Source organism: Rhineura floridana, chromosome 6 (assembly GCF_030035675.1).
Source record: "Rhineura floridana isolate rRhiFlo1 chromosome 6, rRhiFlo1.hap2, whole genome shotgun sequence".
NCBI lineage: Eukaryota > Metazoa > Chordata > Lepidosauria > Squamata > Rhineuridae > Rhineura > Rhineura floridana.
Genome location: NC_084485.1, coordinates 139,895,570 through 139,916,582, shown reverse-complemented (window position 1 = coordinate 139,916,582; position 21,013 = coordinate 139,895,570). Strand labels below are relative to the sequence as shown.

Below are 21,013 nucleotides of genomic sequence, written 5' to 3'. Positions count from 1 at the left end.
TACCAGTTGCAACTTCCGGACCTTTCAAGAGTAGCCCCACATAGAGCGCATTACAGTAGTCTAGGCGAGAGACCAGGGCATGTACCACCGATGGGAGCAGATGATTGGGAAGGTAGGGGCGCAGCCTCCGTATCAGATGGAGTTGATACAGCGCCACCCGGCTTACAGCCAAGACCTGAGCTTCCATGGACAGTTGGGAGTCAAGAATGACCCCCAGGCTGGTCTCTCAGGGGCAATTGTACCCCATTGAGCACCAGCTCCAAACCCCCAATGTTCCCTTGTCTCCCACAAACAGTACCTCGGTTTTGTCAGGGTTCAGCTTCAGCTTATCTCTTCCCATCCAGCCTATTTGGAATCTGCATTTCTCCAGTGAGTGTAGCCATTTTCATGATTCCATCCTGGATTATGTTCTCTTGGTCGTACTATAGATGGAATGTTGGGAACTGGCTTTACATTTAAAGGATAAACGAGACCCGTGAACATAATATCTGTAGTGGGCTGTGTGGTGGTTCTCTGAAGGCTGCCAGCCTCCATCAATGAGCACCCCTGTATAAGGGAGGGAGTTGCCTTGCCACTGTGAAATTGCAGGGGCATGGATGCTGCCAACTTAGCACTGTGTGCAGGCACATAGTTGCCTGAGTAGCTAGCAGTACCAAGCGTAATACTTCTGAAAACAACATTAGGGATTATTAGTAAAATCAGGTTGGTCATCATCATAATACCATTTTGTAAATCTATATTTGGCCATAGAACATTGGTCTGGTTACCCAACCCCAAAAATATAGCACAGCACCCCCACAAAAAAAAAAGGAGAGAGAGAGAGAGAGAGAGAGAGATCAAGAATCTAGAGCAGTTTCTCTATCAGAGAAGATTAAAAAAGATCTCAGAGCCCTTTTAACATTTGAGCGCATGACTTATTATCGTCAATTTGATTTATTTGGACTGCCCATATTAACTCATACATTTAAATGAGGATTGATGGAATATTCTTATTGTTAATGTCAGCTCGCAATGTGGTTTTTTGTTGCTGTTGTTTATTAATATAATTATCTTTTTTTTCTTTTCTGTTATATCTGTAAATAAAAAATTGAGGGGGGGAAATGGCTGAGCTTTTTAGTTTTTTTTTAAGGGCAGGAAAGACAAAGTAAGTGAAACAGATACTTTACAAAATTGTGCACTCATTCGACTCCATTGAGAAAGGTTTTTCCTTTTCTCTCATAATAATAGAACTCTAGATCAAGCACATTCAGGACAGACGAAAAGGAAGTAGTTTTTCACAAAATGAATCACTAACTTGTGTACAGTTCACCACCACAAGATGTGATGACACATACTACCTGATGATTAGCTTGACAAAAAGGATGAGACAAATTCATAGAGGACAGATCCAACTATGGCCATTAGCCATAATGTGAAAGAGGAATCTGCAGCCAATATTGCTCCCTCTATTTGGGAAGTTCAGGTGAGGGTCACTCTTTATGTGGCCAAAACAGCAGCATCCCCACACAATGTCATCATAGATCTAAGGCAAGGTTATCAGCAGGCTTGGGGCTTTTGTACTTTTGCAGAAGTACAACATTTAAACCCCCTCCCCTTAAAAGGGAGAAAACCCACAAAGCAGCCCAATGATGTATGAGCATGCTCAATAGCCCTGAAACTTCAAGCTAGTTGGAAAAGAAAACCAGGACAAGGGCAATGTAGAATCAGCTGTCTGGCTGAAAGAGGCAGGTGAAGAGGAAGAGGAAGCAGTGGCAACTCAGGAAAACATCCAGAATACTGCTATCAGCAGGCAAGCAGACTAGGTGAGAGAGCAGGGGGTTCCCTCAAACTCCTTCATGCATCAAAATGACGCCCTACTCACCCTGATTAGAAAGGGCCCTCCTAGCATGGAGGAGCTCAACTTGGATACATAAAACTCCTTCCAACTTCCATTGAACACACAGACATTAGGGGAACATGTGGATGGCCTGCTGATCCTATGGTCCCCACTACACATAGAATTTGTGTGAACCTCTCCCCCGCCGCCAAGGTGAGAGGGTGTAAGGAGGAGAATAGAAAGTGGGCCATTCTGTTTCTTTTCATCCGTTGTTCTACGTTCCATTTCTCTCCAAGGAGACAGCAAAAGAGGACAGTGGAAAAGACACAAATATTAAAAGGTCAGAACCACCTCAATGTTTAGAGAGGTCATTTCCTAGTTTGATAAACTATTTATTATTTCCCTAGAGACAAAGGTGAGAACTTACACATAAAAATCAACAGAGGAATCCAAGATTTTAAATGTAGCTGAGACTGGGCTCAAGCAAGCCCACCTCACTGCCCCTCAAAAGGTAGCCAGAACAAGATGTGTTCCAGCTCTTTCTAACACAGTTCTTATTTAGTGTGAAACACTTCAAAAATAGTCCTAGTAATGCAGGCTCCAAAGCAAATGTAGTTCATTGTACCCATTTGGGAGGTTGGAAAGGGCTGCATGCAGCTGGGAGAGAGAAGCTCATGAAAACCCCGCAGCATAGTTCACACTGAATGTTAAAGGTCAGGAACTGAGTGGTTTACAACAACCCTGCAGAGTAATATTTTCTCTTTATTGCTACGTTACAGGTTCAGCTGAAATAATAGTATACAACAACCTTGTAGTGAAGTTCACTGATATATCTTTATGTAGGTTGGGGAGCTGTGTTGAGAGAGGAGAATTTTACAGCATTCCTACAATGTAGTCCACAGTTAATACTGAAGAGGTGGGTTTCCAGTCAAAAATCCCAAATAGCTCTGGGGTTACAAAGGTCAATCTACTTAAAATTGTCTTTTCCAGGACAAATGCACCACTGACTTGCACACAGAAGCCTCATAGTCAACATATGCAGGGCCACAGGTTATCCACCTCTAGTATAATGGCTGCAGTGGTATACCTAGCCCTCATACACTAAATTATGTGCTTATAGGCCTCCCTTCCATGTCAGCATCCCGGACAATGTTCATGGCAGAGACCACAATCTGTAAATAGGTGATGTTCATCTGCCTCATGATTTAGCAATATAGTATCCTTTACTTTTTTCTAAAAACATACACATAACTGGGCATTAAACCCTGCACACATCTCCTATAAGCTTTAGGACTGCAAGAAATGAGAAAGAATAATTTTATAAATATGTACAAGTATCTACTTCCTTCAAGATCTCACTTAAACTTAACGGGGAAATGAAAATTAAAATGCAGAGGGGAATGCTGAGATAGGGGGTCAGAAAAGATACCAATTCAGGAAGAGTTTTATCTTTATTAGACATGATCTAGTTTCAGCATGTTTAAGCTGTATTTCTTTTAAATGGGAGATTTTTCAAGGTTTTAAACTTGCTCCTTAGAATAAATGGACCTTAAAAATGCTTAATTGAGCTGATTCAAGCTAAGTATTTTAGTGCAATCCTAACCATGTCTATTCACAAGTCCTACTGAATTCAGAGGGGTTTTGCCTAGGTAAGTGGGATTTAGGATTGTAGCCTTAGTTCTCTTGGCCTCATGTTTGGTAGTGATGCATAAAAAAAAAAATTACATTCCTCAAAATGGCATGTTGTGGAGCTATGAGATCATGGCTACACAACAACAGGCATACAAAGCATAATTTTATTTCCCTGAATATTGGCCAGAAGGGATGGCAATTTCCCAGGGTACAGATAATTACTAGGTTTTGGCTGTTGAATTTTCTGGCATTTACTGGGGAAATGAGAAAAACTATTTTTAAAAAATCAATAGAAATTTAATGAAACATGATTTCAACTTGGTGATAGTTTTGCAGCCATATACATCTGGGCCATAGCCACCTCATCTGGTAGGTCCATGTAACGTGGCAGGTGAAAGCACATCAAGGAGATTGGCAATACATCTCAACAGCTCAGAGGGCTCTTAGTTTTTGTGCTTGTCCTCTACAATGGCTTTGGTGTCTAAGGGAGAGGGTGAGCTTGCTTATCCTCCTCAGCCCCAAATCCCTGTAGGGCCTAGTCTTGGGTGCAAGGAAAAAACAACAGTGTTCATCCCTTGAATAAGGTGTTATACCTCCTGCAATGGTTTACGGCTCGAAGGGGGGGTATCTGAGATCACTGTGGCCCTGAATCCATTGTAGTGATCTGGACAAGAGGATTTTGACAAAGGCCTTGTGCCAAGCCCTGACAGAGTGTCATACACTTATAAAGGTGCCACAAGTGGGGCCGACAACAAAATATTGTTGTGTGCTCCTGGTGAGTATATGTTACCTAAACTTGTGGGATGGGACAGGACTGAAAAGCAAAGGTAGCATCAAAGACAGGAGGCCCTGCTCTATCCTGCAACTTTTTAAATAAAAAATCAGCTAGTGACTAACTAAAGTCTCACTGATTTAGTGGGTCTAGTCTAAGCACAACTTAGTCTGCTAAGCATGACCGAGTCTGAATCTAACCCACTGTAATCATTTTACAAGGTGCCCATGGTGGTGGTGTACAATTTCTAAAATCCTAATCACCCAGCCCAAAAGAAAAAGCACCAGCAGCATCTCAATAATCCTGTTTAATATTCCGGAGGAGAAAAACAGCCAAATCTTCACTCTGTACCTGGATTCCAGAAATAAGGTGGCCTTGATGGGCTTCTCTGGATTGCTAGCTATGAAGCCAACAATGAAAAAGTCTTGCCCCACAAGATTTTACAAAATGCAGTAAAGGGACCTGGAGCTGGGCCTCTGCAGTAATTTATTTATTCATTCATTTATTCATAAGAGTATTCACTAATAGGCAAAAAACCTTGCGGTTTAAGAACGTACCTATAGCCAACAGATATTTCTATCAAACTTTAAAAAGCAGGGAAATTGGGCAGCTATAGTGAATGCACCAGGGGAGCAGGAGACCCGACCTCCTCTCTGACATATTGTACTGCCCTACAAATTTGTCTAAATGCGAAGAAAATTTGGGTTGGTCTTTCAATGTCCAATCCACTTCCTGTGTAGTTTGGTAACATGTGCCTCTGAGGGACGGAGCAAGGAAGGGGAAGGGAAGGGGCAAGCAGATAGGAGGGAGGTGAAGGGAGTGTGCGTTTGATCATTTGTATACTTTTTGAGTTCAGTGGGATTTATTTCTGTGCAATCATGTTTGAAAATGGAAATGGACTGCCTTCAAGTCGATAGCGACCCTTTGAATAGGGTTTTCATGGTAAACAGTATTCAGAGGTAGTTTTACCATTTCCTTCCTCTGAGGCTGAGAGGCAGTGACTGGCCCAAGGTCACCCAGCGACCTTGGCTGTGTGGAGATTCAAACCCCGGTCTCCCAGGTCATAGTCCAACACTGACCCAGGGGAGGGGCAGGGAGGGTAGGAGGAGGGGAAGGGGAGGAGATTTGGTGGGTAGGTGGGTGGGCACTGGGCAGAGGGGAAGCCCATTTTCTTTCCAAAAGGAAACCATCGTGGACAGTATCATTGCTTTTCAGTATTTCCCCCACCTTTTTATCCTACAGCAGGCACATGTAGCCTCCCACCCAAATTTAAACCAAAGCTGTCCCGGGCCACATGCACACCAGTCCTTTATTTCACTTTGGACAGTCATGGCTTCTCTCAAAGACTCCTGGGAAGTGTAGTTAGTGAAGGGTCCTGAGAGTTGCTAGAAGATGCCCTGTTCCCCTCACAGACCTTCAATCAGAGTGTCTGACTGTTAAACCAATCTGGCCACTGGAGCTCTGTCAGTGGAATAGGAGTCTCCTCTCAGCACCCTTCATAAACTACACTTCCCAGGATTCTTTGGGGGAAGCCATGGTTGTCTCACATGAAATCAAAGACTGGTGTGGATGTGGGGCCCTGATTAGGCAAACAAAGCAGCTGTGAGTCTGGCTTTTAGAACACTGACAGTTGGTTCTTACTGAGCATGCCCAACACTATCATTGAGTTCAAGCCAAAATTTATTAAATTAATTAAAAATCAGTCAGGCATTTTTTTTTTAACTTTTCAACAGCAGAAGATGAAGGTCAGAGTATGGGGCAAGGTCAGTAATAGGATTCCAGGTCCTCTGTGAACATGGCTGATTTTCAATGAATTTCAACAGATTATGAGAACTCTGACAGAAAAAGTCCAAAAGGGCTCTGGGTTTCCCCCCCTCTATTTTTAGACTTTGAACTATGTATTCTCTCTGACTGTTTTGTATATCACCATGAAAATTGAAAGGGTTGTTAAGCAAGCGTTTCTGAGTTCAGGACTATACATTTTGTAAGGTTTTGTTTTGAAATGAACTTATGGGAAGAATCAGAATGGTATGGGGGTATTTTCAATTTAACATTGCGGAATGTGAAAAATCCATGCTGGCTATAGTATACAGCCACTCTTGGCTGTATAATTTATAAACCGCTCTCTCAAAATATCAGGGCTGTGCACAGCTGAAACATGTTGTTTTCATAAATGTTCAACCCCCACACATTAATATTTGGGAGTGGCACCTTTCGCTGTAATAACAGCTTTAAGTCTTTTGGGGTAGGTATGTACCAGCTTTGCACACAGTGTCGGAGGGATTTTGGCCCATTCTTGGCAGATTCACTGCAGGTTGTTCAGGTTGGTTGGACGTTGCTTGTGGACCACAATTTTCAAAGAGCGCCACAGATTATAAATGGGATTGAAATCAGGACTTTGACTGGGCCACTGTAGGGCATTCACATTTTTGTTCTGAACCACTGCAGTGTTGCTTTGGCCTTGTGCTTGGGATCAGTTGTCCTGCTGAAAAGTGAATTTCCTCTCAAGCTTCAGTTTTTAGTGGACTGAAGCAGGTTCTCTTGCAGTATTTCCCTGTATTTGCTCCATCCATTCTTCCTTCAATTTTAACAAGATGCCCAGTCCCTGCTGATGAGAAGCATCCCCACAGCATGATGCTGCTGCCACCACCATACTTCACTGTAGGGACGGCATGAACAGTGCTAGGTTTGTGCCATACATATTGCTTTGAGTTTTGGCCAAAAAGCTTTTTTAGTCTCGTCTGACCACAAAACTTTTTCTCACATCACAGCTGGGGCACTTGTGCTTTCTAGCAAACTCCAGACATGCTTTCAGATGGTACTTTTTGAGTAACAGCTTCTTTATTGCCACCCCCCCACCATACATGCCAGTGCTATGCAGCTCTTGATATGGTTGACAGGTGCACCATTACTCCACTCCCACCCACTGAACTCTGTAGCCCCTTGAAAGTGATTGTTGGCCTTTCTGTGGCTTCTCTCACAAGTCTACTTCTTGTTTGAGTGCTGAGTTTTGAGGGACAGCCTTTTCTTGGCAGCTTCCACTTCCTGATTATTGATCCAACTGTGCTCACTGGGATATCCAAACACTTCAATATTATTTTGTACCCTTTTCCTAATCTATGCATTTGTATTTTATTATCTCTCACTTCTGTAGAATGCTCGTTTGTCTTCATTTTCCTTCAGATCCACAGCCTGACCAATGATCCTTCAGCAGTGGGGTTTTTACCCTGACAATGTGACAGCAACTTTAACGGTTCACCGGTGGAGGCCAATGGTAAGGTAATTGTGTCCTCGATAGGGCAATTTCTTTCATCTGTAAACTGGGCGCTTCCACAGCACAGGGGTTGAAAACTTATGCCAACCACATATATATATGTATGTATGTATGTATGCATGCAATACACACACAGTACATATAAATCAATCATTACAATAACTGGCTACTCAAGAACATGTTAAACAAGTGTACAGGCCTGTGGCATCTCAAAGAATGAGGCAGCTCTAACAGGCGCAGACCCTGCAAACCACTAGTGCCACAGGGGGCAGGCCATAATCAGAATCGTACTGATACTCTTTTTAACAGCCCTTTTCAGCCACACTGATTAGGGGTTCGGTAAACACACATGTTAAGGGATGAATGTACTAGCTTCACCCCTTTTGTTGCCTCCTGTGTTGGAGGGTGAGCTTCTGCATCAGGGAGCCTCCTGTACTGATAGAGGATCTCCATGCATCTTAGAATCCTTATGTTTCCAGGGTTCTAAAATGCTCAGACAGCCTCCATGAGATCAGGACACTCGCCACTTGAGAAGCTTGCCCTTCAGCTTGTGAAAGGCGACAGGAACAACAACACAACAGGGGGCAGAGCTAGTGCACTTGTCTTTATGCTTCCCTTTGAATGATTTCTTAATTCCACCCTAATCAAAATGCCTGAATAGGGCTTACTTCTTTCTAGAATCAGATTACTGAATACTGTCACAAAAAAAATATTAGATTGGCATTTGATATTTTAACACCTGCTTCATTCATCTCTGTGGAAAAACAGAAATACAAGGGAGCAGTCAAATTGCCTTGAGTACATTTTTTGTTAAAAGGCAGTATATTAAGTTATTATAAGTAAGTTAGTAAGTAAAGATGATGATAGCAACAAGAGAAAACAAGCAGTATTATTTCCACAGTAAACAAGCTAAGCTAATGATTACTTAGCAAAACTCTAGACCAAAACATAATTATGTCTTGCAACATGAGCAGAATAACTCTTAGTCACATAGCCCGTGTGCACACAAACATACACGTTTAAAAGAAAATCCTTTGTCTGATGTGACTGAATGAACTGCACACTATGAGTGAGACCTCAGCTGGTCCACTGATGTATCTTCAACTGCACCCGTCTCTAGGAGCTACTGCCGCAACCTCTGTGCACTTCTTCTCTTCACTTCCTGTTCTCCAAGTACTACTTAGCAGTGTACCAGAAGAGGATTTAGATGTACATGCCTTTTTAGGAGGTAAGCATGGGCTTCTAAGGACTGATTCATACGCTACCCAAGATGCTGCTTCTCTGTGGTTGCTTCCCATACCACCCTAGCAACATACAATATGAAGAAATCACAAGGGAGGAATTGATTATATGGGGAAATCCTGATATGATAATAGGAACCCTCCTGATCTGTGGTTGTGGTACCAACTTCCTACACAACCTCCATACTTCATACATTACTTGAGAAATATGAGACGCAGCCACAGAGGAGCAGCACTCTTGCCACTCAAGTAAAGTTATTAATGGTACTGAAACATTAATCGACAAACCATTTCCACACAACTATATTCCTGATATGTATTATTTATGTAGATCTATATGCTAACACAGGAAGGCCTGTATAAGGATTTTGAAACACTGGCACCATTTCATAATTATTTGCACTGGCAGAGCAAGAACAAAGTGTGCTATAAACTTTTATCTGGATTTAGAAACACTTATAGTTTTGAAGCCATACAACAGAATTTGGACAGGATGTCATTAAAGAGCAGAGCTCTGGCCCAGTATTATTTTTATTTCAGAGTGTTTGCTGTGCACCAAGCACAAGGGAGAGGAGAAATCAAAGTTGCTGTCATATATTCTCCTTCATTTATCCACTTGCTTCTTTTTACTTCATGTATATTCCTATTTCAAACCAAGGGATGCATTTCTGACTGCTTGCCCTGCTGATTTATTAGAAAATCTGAAGCATCAATTGGATTCTGTCTGTTACTTCTATCCAAGATTATTCTGAAACTGCGGTTTAGCTGACTGCCTAGCCAATGATTCATGAAAATAGAATACAATTCCTCTTTACTTTTCTGCAGTTATGCCAGCACAACACAATAATGCTAACACTAGGGAAAGAGGGTAATTTACTACTACTGTCAAGAAGAGTTGACTGAAAATATGTTATTTTTAGAAATTCACTAATAAAAGCAGCTTGCATTCTGCAAACACAAATATGTTCCCAGCTTTCTTCGGGGGGGGGGGGAACCCTTTCCTCAATCTAAGCTTTGTACGTTCACAATGCTAAAATGGTTAAATCTGGGGAATGTCCCACAAAATATATAGTTTGTCCCATTTTCAGAATTACATCATAAATTCTCTCTTTAGTTTGTGACTACTTAAATATATGCTTTGCTAAAACTTATTTAGAAGAAAATTTAGGTCAAGATCTTTTGTCTTCAGATTTCTTTATTTTGATATGGTATATTGAAAGTGATTATATATGCTTTTGTTGTATAATGTTTAATATGTTTTTTTAATAATGTTATGAATTGTTAAAACAAAAATGCATTCCCCTGTTCTAATGCTAATCCCATCTCTGTTAAATCTGAGGCTAGTTTGGAACTCAGTCCAATATCGCATCCTATCAGTTTTTTGGCTTGTTCTGCTCTAGCATTCTGGCTACCACTGTGAGGCAGATTTCATGTCCCAATGAAATTAAATGAGACACTCACACATCTTTTTTGGGGGGGGGATTTCCATAGATCCCCTCCTCCATCTGCAGTCCCCTACATCATCTCCCATACCACATCATCTCCCATACCATTCCCAAGGGGTCCCTCCAAGGGAACCCCAATCCCAGGAGCAGATATGATCAGTGTGCTTGCAAGGGGGATTGTCTTAGCGGGGCTCCCAGCGAGGGCCGGATTGAAGCAGTTGCACTTACTGGAAGTCCAACAGTTAAGGCAAGGTGGGCTACATTGGATCACAACCAGCAAGCAAATCACATTCTGCCAAGACCCTGAATATGTTACTATGGGGGGTGCTGGCTGGAACCCATCCAAGGAGATCTGCTGATAGAGTGGCATGCTGAGGCCTTCTGAAACTAGTCTGGATCTGCTGTTAATCCCACCTCCTTTAAGAAGCTTAAAGGACCATTGCCCTTTAATGCACAGTTCTTCACTGGGGAAGTGGTGAATACTCCATCGAGGTGCCCTCCAAGTCAGATACAGCCATGTCCTCTGGCCTGGACACTTCTCCAATCACTGCCTCCTCCTCTTATGAGTCTTTCTCTAAGTCAGAGGGGGGACTGAGACCAGAGAACATGACACATCCTGTGAATGTGAGCTTTATTTTGTTCACAGACAGGAAGTTAGGATTTTTGAACATTACTTGGCTAGAGAACTATTTTGCAAAACTTGGAGAAGTGTGAATTTCAAAAGATGGTTGTCTTTATTTTTCCATATTGTTTTGGAAAGTGCACATTAGGTAAGTTCACTTTTAAATGTGAGCTATTTCAAATTTCTCCCCAACCCTTATGTAGGGGCACCATTTTATGGATCAATATATTTGTGTAAAACCTGTAACACCTGCAGCACAAGTGATGGAGATCTTTTAGGTGGCCTCTGTGTGGAGATGCTGGTTCCTAAGATCCTTAACAGTACCTCCATATGATGCTATAGCACAGGGGTAGGCAACCTTTTTTGGCCCTGTGGGCCAGGTCTTAACTCCACCCACCCTGTGGGTCAGCTTTTGACACGTGGGTAGGACCACTCACCTGTCAATCATCTGATGACATGATGACTGATAACTGCCTAGTCTTGCTCAACTGTTAAAGTTGACTCCCAGGGGTGGGGGGAGAGGTCTGCTTCACTTGCAGGTTCCCTGCAGGGAACATACTAGCAAAGCAGCACCCAGAAGGACTGAACACTTTGCTCACCAGCTGATGCATCGAGGGCTCATTTCTGCTGGCTGCAGGGATCTGCTTTGCCAGCACATTCCCCACAGTATTATGTACAGTAAGAACATCACAGTTCCTCTGATAAATTCTGGTGAATAACAGCATAATTAACTGTGTCAACTCTGAAGTCAGTCCTATAGAATTGAATTGAAGTGGGGTTAGGAGTGCAGCCTAAGACAAACAACTATTGAATATATTTCTTTGAGAATTGAAAGACTGGATGGAAGAGAGTTCAAATAGGGATCAACATCCTGCATACATTTAATGACATTCAAAGACTGCTGTACTGAGTCAGAACCCATAACAAATGAATCCATTGGGCATAAAAAAAGCCCCATTAGCAGAAACTGTTCACATAGTTTACAAAAGCTTTACCTAACCAGAGAAAGTGATAGCATGAAGACCAGGGTATCATGATCACCAGTAAAACAGATAACAAATATATCTGATGCTGAGAAGGATTTAAAAAAATCCCAATCCTTAGCCTTATATTAACTTTATCTTAAAAATATAATGGGGATTAATTCAAATTTTTTAAAGACATACATGTTTCAGAGTGCGTAGTCTCAAAACAAAAAGCTAGCCTAATGGCTAAAGGACTGAGCTCCAATCCTAGAAGTAATCTATAGACTCACTGCATGGCAGGCAAGCCACTCAAGCCTAAATTATTGTCACCATATTGCTAGTTGCAATATGGTGACAATAATCCCAGTCTATTTACAAAATGATTGAGGTAATGTGCTTTGAAAACTGGAGTGCTACATAACTGCTACATATTTATTATTGCCGAAAAACATCTTGCCAGTTCCCAGTCTCCCTCATTTCATACAGTGTTTTAGTTTTATCTGCTCCACGGAGATGGGAACAACACTGAAACTCTCCAAAAATACACTGGCTGCTACATTTTACACAGAATTTGGCACAGCATAGGACAAGCACCTGACTTTCTAACAGGCTAGCTGGTGCTGGGGAAAACATTAAGGGATGGAAAGCCCCAAATTCCCCTTAAGTGGGTCCCCCAGTGAGCTCAACTCTGCTTACCTTCTGCTGAAGATCCTGCCCAATGCCAGACAGAATGATTTGTGACAAAAACAGAGCATTTAAAAGAGAACAAAGAACTAAGACATTGATATGGGGAAGGCACAATACCTGCTCCTATCTCAAGTGCAGGTAAAACTCCTTCCCATCCCTAAGAACAGATTGCTACCGTGCGCTCATAGCAAGGTAACAGATGAGCACTGCCAGATGAAGGTGGGTGGTTGATGTATGAGGCAAGTAGTTGGAGTCTGAAACAGCATCTTAATTTATGGACCAGCCTGGACCAGAAAGAAGTTCACCATCTGGTCTTCATCCAAGTCCTGCCCCGAGAGATCAGTTGTTACAGCTGATTGGTCTCTGGGCAGACCTTGAAACACAGTGTGACTAAGTTGTCCAGTTGCACCAACAATGTCCTCCAAGCTCTCTAGCTACAGCACAACATAGACACACATACACACACACACACACACACAGTAAAGTAGGGCTAACTATCCATGGTTTACAGGTTGATGTGATAAAGGAAGTACAATTTTTCATAATAACTGCAATTGCTTTGAGGAGTACAAGTAAGTATCTGTATGTGTGTGAGAAATTGTCTAAAATATCAATATTTGCTGATAATTATGTAAAAATATAATCATAACTTTTGGAAAGTCCAAGGAAACGGCAACATAAACAAATGACAGATCAGCTGAGGACTGTTTTTAAGGCAAACTGAACATAATTCCAATTAATATTACTGTTACAAACTGTTAATTTCCTTAGCTAACAATTGTGTTATAGGGCTTTTTTTGTTGCTATTTAGTCTATTTTTTCCCTGGTCTAGAAGGGTTAGAACAAGGGCAGAATGAAATGGTGCATAATAAGCTGCTATGTGCAGATGCTGAAGGCAGCAGTAATTGCTGTAGGTCAACTTGCCATTTTCTTCATCTTTTTCTGTCAGTTACAAAAACACAGGCTGCACCTGAACATAATGTTCCCTTCCGAACAGCCCTTTCCTCCTTGTCAGTCACAGACTCTGGCTTGCTCTCAAACACTTTTGTTTCCCACAACCAACCAGGCATTAGTGAGGAGACATACTTTACATTATATCAACTACTTCAGTGTGATGTTATGAGAAAGAGTTGGAAGGGGCCTATAAGGGCACTGAGTCCAAACAGCTGCTCAATGCAGGAATCCAAATTAAAGCATATCTGACAGGAACCTGTCCAGCTGCCTTTTGAATGCCTCCAGTGTTGGATAGCCCACTGCCTCCCTAGATCATTGGTTCAATCGTCATACTGCTCTAACAGTTAGGATGTTTTTCCTGATGTTCAGTTGAAGTCTGGCTTCCTGCAACTTGAGCCCGTTATTCTGTGTCCTGAACTCTGGGTTGATCAAAAACAGATTCTGGCTGCCCTCTGTGTGACAACCTTTCATGTACTTGAAGAGTGCTATCATATCTCCCCTCAGTCTTCTCCAGGCTAAACATGCCCAGTTCTTTCAGTCTTTCCTCATAGGGCTTTGTTTCCAGTCCCCTGATCATCCTTGTTGCCCTCCTCTGAACCTGTTCCAGTTTGTCTGTGTCCTTCTTAAAGTGCGATATCCAGAACTGGACAATGTACTCAAGATGAGCCTAACAAGTGCCGAATAGAGGAGAACTAATATTTCACATGATTTGGAAACTATACTTCTGGTAATGCAGCCTAAAATAGCATTTGCCTTTTTTTGCAGTCGCATCACGCTGTTGGCTCATATTCAGCTTCTGATCAACAACAATCTCAAGATACTTCTCGCATGTAGTATTGCTGAACCAAGTATCTCTCATTTTATAACTGTGCATTTGCTTTCTTTTTCCTAGGTGTAGAACTTTGCACTTATCCCTGTTAAATTCCATTCTGTTGTTTTCAGCCCAATGCTCCAGCCTATCAAGATCCCTTTAAATTTTGTTTCTGTTTTCCAAGGTATTAGCTCCAGAATTTCCCCAGAGATAGATGTCAGGCTGACTGGTTGGTAGTTCCCAGGTTCCTCCTTTTTGAGGATAGGGACAACATTAGCCCTCCAGTCATCTGACTCTTCACCCATTCTCCACAATTTCACAAAAGACAAGAGTTCTTCAGCCAGTTTCTTCAATACTCTAGGATGCAACCCAGCGGGTCCTGCAGATTTGAACTCATTCAAAGTGATTGGGTATTCCTTAACCATTTGCCTATCAATTTCAAGCTGCAATCCTGCCTCTTCAACTTCATGTTTGCCAGGAGGGTCATAGATCCTCTTTTGGGGAACACTGAGCCAAAGCAAGAATTGAGTACTTCTGCCTTTTCTTTGTCATCTGTTATCATTGTGCCTTCCTCATTGAGTAGCTGTACCACCATTTCTATTTTCTGTCCTTTACTATTGATGCACCTGAAGAAAGCTTTTTTGTTGCTTTTGTCATCTCTCATTAACTTCAGCTGATTCTCAGCTTCAGCCTTCCTGATGCCATCCCTGCAATTCCGTGCTCTTCCTTTGTGGCCTGGCCTTTCTTCCACTTCCTATATGTGTCCTTTCTTGTTTTTAGGTCATCTCTAAGCTTTTTCTGAAGCTACATTGTGAAGCCACAAGAGAATCAGACTCTAACAAATACAAAAGCACAAGCTCATCCAAGAATGTCATGTTTCACACACCAGTTAAGGCTGCTAGTGTTCAAGAGTTTGCATTAGAAGTGAAACATATATTTTCAAAAAAATCTAAACTTGAAACACAGAAATGCAGAACTGTGTGCTGCAAAGTTTTATAAAAGTATTTACAACTGAGTTTCAGATTTAGCTTTTCACATATCACATTTTGGCTTCTGAATGTTTGGAAGAATCAGGTTTCAAACTTTAAAAATATATTAAAAATATATTATAGCCCTCCATAACATTTCCCACCCTGCTCCAGCCAATCATGTTTGTCACATTTACCTCCATTCCCATGTTAGTGATTTATGAAGAATAGTTTCCCATTTTCCAACGGCCTTTGTGAAGGATTTGAACTTTTGGAAATATAGTTGGACTGTTTTATATGAACATGTAAACTCTTGCTGCTCTGTTAGTTTGGGAATCATAGGGATTAATTTGCTGTATCTGACCTGCCTTGGGGCTGAAATGGGAAAGGGAAAATTCATTGAGGATGTGAAGGCTAGCAGTAGCCTATCTAAAGCTGGGAATTAAACGCCCCCAAACTTCTTGGAGCCTGCGATTTGCAGGGCACCTAGGCAGAAGTTAGATCTAGTCCGTTTTTGTTTTCAAGACAGATTTAAGGCAGAATCTCAAAAAGGCAGACACACACAGCCTAGCTAGAGACCTTACAATTGGGTGAAGCCTGATGTAAGTTTACATCTTTAGGGGCTGTGTATTGATAAGGGAAGAGGGTCACAATTATCTCTTGCTTTGTTTGTTCCTTTGCATGATGGTGGGATATGCTTGATTTCTGTAAATATTCCTACACAATACTATTTTTCTAACAACCACCCATCTTAAGTAAGCTTCTATCCCTGTTTCATGAATAATCTTGTGATCTCCAATTATTCACTACCCACACTTATAGCCAGGTCCATGCTACTTGAACTGATCTTGAGGAGACATAAGGAAGGCAGATTTGAGGACTGTTTGGTGAAAAGCAGCCACCTGGTGGCAGCCGTAAGGACCTAGAAGGACAGAGTGAATGAACAGAGGGGTGCATTTTTCTTTTAGGTGTGAACCCCTACCCCCTTGGATGGCATGGGACCCAGTCTTGAACTGGCTCTCTCTACAAACATCCTTTGCAAAACAGCGAGTTCTGCTACTCTGTGATTAGAGAAGTCTCCTTACCTAAGCTGTATTTTCATAAAGTGCTAAGGATTAGTATTTTGTTTCCTATCACAAACAAACATTCAAAAGGCATCTTACCCTAAACTTGCTCCACGATCAAATATGTTTTTACAAAAAATGTAATTAAAACTTTTGCTTGAAACAGTATAAGTAAGGAATTACAATAGTAGTAATAACATCACCACATACTACTTACCAAGTAAAGATAAGACACAGCAACGTAGATATTAAAATCAGAACTTGGTTAAACATTGCAGACTGTGTGCGCTGGATGGCTCTATGAAGATCATTCTAGATTAAAAGAAAAGCAATGTATAATATTCAGACATGCTTTTTATACTACGTATGATTCAACTAATTGATTTTTTCAGCATTTAACATGGAAATATGCATTCTGCATTATATATTTGCAAAAGGTTGAACCCAGGCTACTATTTTGCATTATGAGATTGCAATGATTCTACAGCCTGTACTGGACTTCAGTTGGCTAGCTTCACAATGGTTCTGGCTCCTAACAGAATACCTGAAATTTGGAGAATATTTGAGGAACAGTCCAAGGAATTCGGTTCACAGCCCAATTATTTCCAAGGCTGGTCCTTCTAGTTGCATGTTTTAAGCTCAGTCTTAAATCTGCCAGTTGGCTGCAGTCCCCAGTGTAAAGTAACCTAGGTGGAAATAAGTGAAGTGTACCTGTTCTTTGTGCATGTCCCTGTATTCAGTTATTTTCATGATTTACATACCAGCATGGATTAGGAGCCAAGTGTAATTGCTATTTGTTAAACTAAGACCTCAAAAAATCACAAACTCTAGATGTTTGGAGCCGGGGGGGAGGGGAAGAACTCATGCTGGTAGGAAGGGTGGGATACAAATAAATAAATAAATAAATGAGGCTAAAAAATTAATGCTGGACCAGTAGTTTTATTATAAACATAGACAATGCACTTGGATTTCTAAGAAGTGAATCTCACTATACCACAGGGTGGTAAAACAAAAGGTTACAAATGCCAACAATAAAACAACTTCAACATCTGAATAGCAGTTCAAACACAAATTAACCTGATATATGTGGATTTAATCCAATTTACCCCCATGGATTTTCAATGGTACTACACAGGCTTGAATTAAAATACGATGGTTTAAGTAGACTGTGGATCAAGCACTGTGCTTTGCACAAATAAAAGTACAGAGGTTTGTTTTTCTTAAATCAATTCACATCTAAGCCCTTTGTTATACTTACAATCATATTCTCCAAAGCATGTTTGGCAAGCCAACAATTTAAAAATACTGGGATAAATAAGTTTCTTAATGCAGGCCAGAAAATCTGAAGAAAAATAGAGAAACACATTAAATGCATTCAGCAAACTTATCAATAGAACTGCACTTAATGTGCAGAAAATATCGTTTCAGTTTAAAAAACCAAATTTCAAGCCTCATTGCTGCTCTGCCAAGCAACACTACCAGTATGAAGAATTTGCTTAGGCAGAGAGAACTTTGTGATATTTGAACTATTCTTTTTTCATCCTAATCCTCACTCCTGATAAAGGATGGAATCCTAAACACAAAATAAGGACCAGACTAGATACATGCATAAAAACATTAACTGTTTGTGAACTGAAACTCAAGGAAACTAAGATTGCCTATGATTTAAATAATTTATATTTAATTAAACAACTTCCTTTTAAGCAATCAATCAATTACATTGATTGAAAAGGGCATATTAACAAAACCTCAATATAAATTCTTTTTTGAGATAATGAACGAAGTGAGAGACATTTTTTATAATCCACCTTTGACTCTAGGTGCTGAATAATAATTAAGTTTAAAAGAGCAAACTTAGACTACAAGCTTGCAAACTAAAAATAAATGTAGTAAACAAAAGTTACAACTCGTTGGGTGGGTGACTTTGAATAAGAAATGAAAAATATAAAGAAAAACATATCAGTTGTAAAATAAATTCTTAGCCCACTAAAATATTGTATCACCCAACACAGATAGACAGGACTTACTGTAATGATGAAAGGAATAGCATTAATAATTTCCAACAGGAAAGGAATTCTCACAACTTGTTCCCATATGTTTCCCTTTTAAAAATGAAGGTAAAAACAAAAGCATAACACTAACAATCAACAGTTAATATTTTACACACTAACACTGTGTGATACATAGTGAGTGATACACTGTAAAATTATGCTAATATACTCTAAATTGAGGTGTCTAACTGGATCAACCCCCTTCCCAAGCATAGTTTAAAATCTCTGTCCACCTCAGCAACCTGATGTTATACAAATTATCACCTCCCTTGTCATCAGATTGATCATTTGATGAACAGGGAGAGGGCAATAATCCCCTCCTCAGCTGACCTGTGTGGACTGGCTGCCAGAGAGGGGGGAGGCTGTATGTGTGCATGCAAGAGTGTGGGGTGACCACACTCACTTTTGGCAATACTCAAAACTGGCACATGGGCCCTGAAAGGTTAGCTGAGGGTGAATTAATTTTTTTTTTAAAAAATCAGATTAAAAAAAAGAAACGTTTCCACAAAAAAGATGGAATTTTGGATTGGGGGATCTAAGAATCACCAATGAAGTAAAAGTTATTAATCTGTATAATATATTTAAAAGAGATAGATTCAGGCCTTCTGCGCTAAGTGAGTTTTAGAAGGACAAGATTTCATCCAGAAATATTATTGCCAGTACTCTTAATCACCTGGAAGATCTTTTGCACAAGCCCCACTGAAATGAATGGGAGCTACACAAGAGAACTTCCATTCATTACAATGGAACAACTGCTAGACAGATTGTGTCTAATGACAGTCTGGCTCCTTCACAAATGTTTGCAAATACTGAACTTGAAAAACATAAAAGCTCCACCCATTTTATTACTTTTATTTTTATGCTACTAATTTAAGCACACAAATTTAAGCACCAGTGGGTTAATCAAGAATGGGTAGTTAGTAAGTTAGGAAAGGAACTTGCTCAGCAAGAACACAGGGGACATGATCCAAAATTCCACAACATACCGGGGCTGTTGTTTTCTCTCTCTAAACATTCCAGTTTTTAAAATCCACATGGAGTTGGAAGAACACTGCTTGCAACAACTTCTAAATACAGCTAATAAAGCCTGTTTGCAATCTTACTTGTTAAATTGAGAGAAACAGAACTTTCCCATAGCAAAGTGCCTTACTATGAACTATCAGGGCCACCCTAAGATGCTTTGCTGCCTGAGGCAAAGAACAAGATGTTGCTCACCAAAATCTATGTACAGAATATGATTGGCAGGAAAATCTTAGTACAACAATGGCAATGTGATAGTGTCTTACGGCGTCTGAGGGCAACAGACTAGTTTGGAGGGTATATTATAGGGCTGTTGCACACATAACTCTCCAACAGAGGGCAATGGTTGCGGGGCTCAGGAAGAATGGCTTGGTGGGGGGCTGCCACTTCTGTTGCCCAGCATGTGCTGCCAGAGGCAACTGCCTTACTCCGCTTAATGGTAGGGTCGGCCCTGTACAACTCCAATTATCTATGCAACTCTCATCTTCCCTGACCAGCAGACATGTTGGCTGAGGTTGATGAGAGTTGGAGTCCATCACCATCTGGAGGACACCAGGCCGGGAAAGGCTAAACTATAGATTTGGAACAATGTGGCCATAATTACTTACTTTATAGCTCAGATAGCTCAGGAGTGTAGTTTCTAGCAGACTTATCAAAGCCACTGACACCTAAAGAAATGAAATATGTGTGAAGTCTTGCTCAATATTGGAGGACTAAGCAAACCTGAAATAAATGTAAAATGTGAAGGTAACCTATGACCTATGAGTAAAGAAGTTATCCTGCAAATTTCCTTTGGAACCTTTAATCTCTTGATCGGAACCACTTCTCCTGATACAGCTGTCAACTAGAATATACGTGAAACTTCTTCTTCATCATGACTACTCCAGCCATATCTCACATGTTCCAGTTCTCATGTTGACAGGACACACACACAAAAGTTTGCAAGCATTACAGAGACAGAAATCATATAGCCACCAGAGCTAATCCATACAATAAAGCCAGTTCATATGAGCTGTCGTATTATATCAGACCAAGAGTGATTTAGCCCAAATTTGGGCAGCCAAATTCCTCTGGATTCTCACAAACAAAGGATGAGGGTGATGACTTTTCCTTGTCTCTGCTGCTTGTTCCCAAACCCTGGTAATCAGAAGCTAAAAGCCAGTGATAGACTTATCTTACTATATAATAAAAAGTAAGATGTTACGCCATCATGACATCACACAGTGTGGCGTCAGGGGCATGGCATGGCAGCTGGGTGGCAAGACACAAAAATAGCTTAATGGGTGCAGTGAGTCTGGGGTGGTGGTGGCAGACCAACAACCAAGGCAAGTGGGTTGAGATTGGGACTGTGGTGGCGAGAGAGCATGCATCAGGGGTTGCCTATGGGTAGAGAGAGAGAGTGTGTGTGTGTGTGTGTGTGTGTGTGTGTGTGTGTAGTTGGCATACAAATAAGTCTACTGCATCAGGCCAATGGCTCATCTAGTCTAGCAACCTGTTCTCACAGTGGCCAGCCAGTTGCTCATGGGAAATCTGCATGCACTCTCCCCTCCTGCAGTTTCCAGCAACTGGTATTTGGAAGCATACTGCCTCCACTTATCCTCTATAGTAATAAAGGATATACTGAGCTGCTACACAGCAGGTTTTTAAATAAGAAATGGCCTCCAGATGGTGGCTGTACTATAGAAAGCAGT

General features: G+C 41.0%; 1 protein-coding gene across 4 annotated transcripts in view; it reads right to left on the bottom strand.

Annotated features, from left to right (window-relative positions):
* Positions 1-21,013, bottom strand: part of KCNT2 (potassium sodium-activated channel subfamily T member 2) — a 341,069-nt gene that overhangs the window by 173,341 nt on the left and 146,715 nt on the right. For all 4 annotated transcript variants that reach the window (XM_061633982.1, XM_061633985.1, XM_061633981.1 and 1 more), the window contains 4 exons: positions 19,931-19,990; positions 18,279-18,353; positions 17,510-17,593; positions 16,469-16,563 (listed from right to left, as the gene is read on the bottom strand). In XM_061633982.1, coding sequence (XP_061489966.1) covers positions 16,469-16,563; positions 17,510-17,593; positions 18,279-18,353; positions 19,931-19,990 — 314 coding nt within the window. The remainder of the gene's footprint in view (positions 1-16,468; positions 16,564-17,509; positions 17,594-18,278; positions 18,354-19,930; positions 19,991-21,013) is intronic.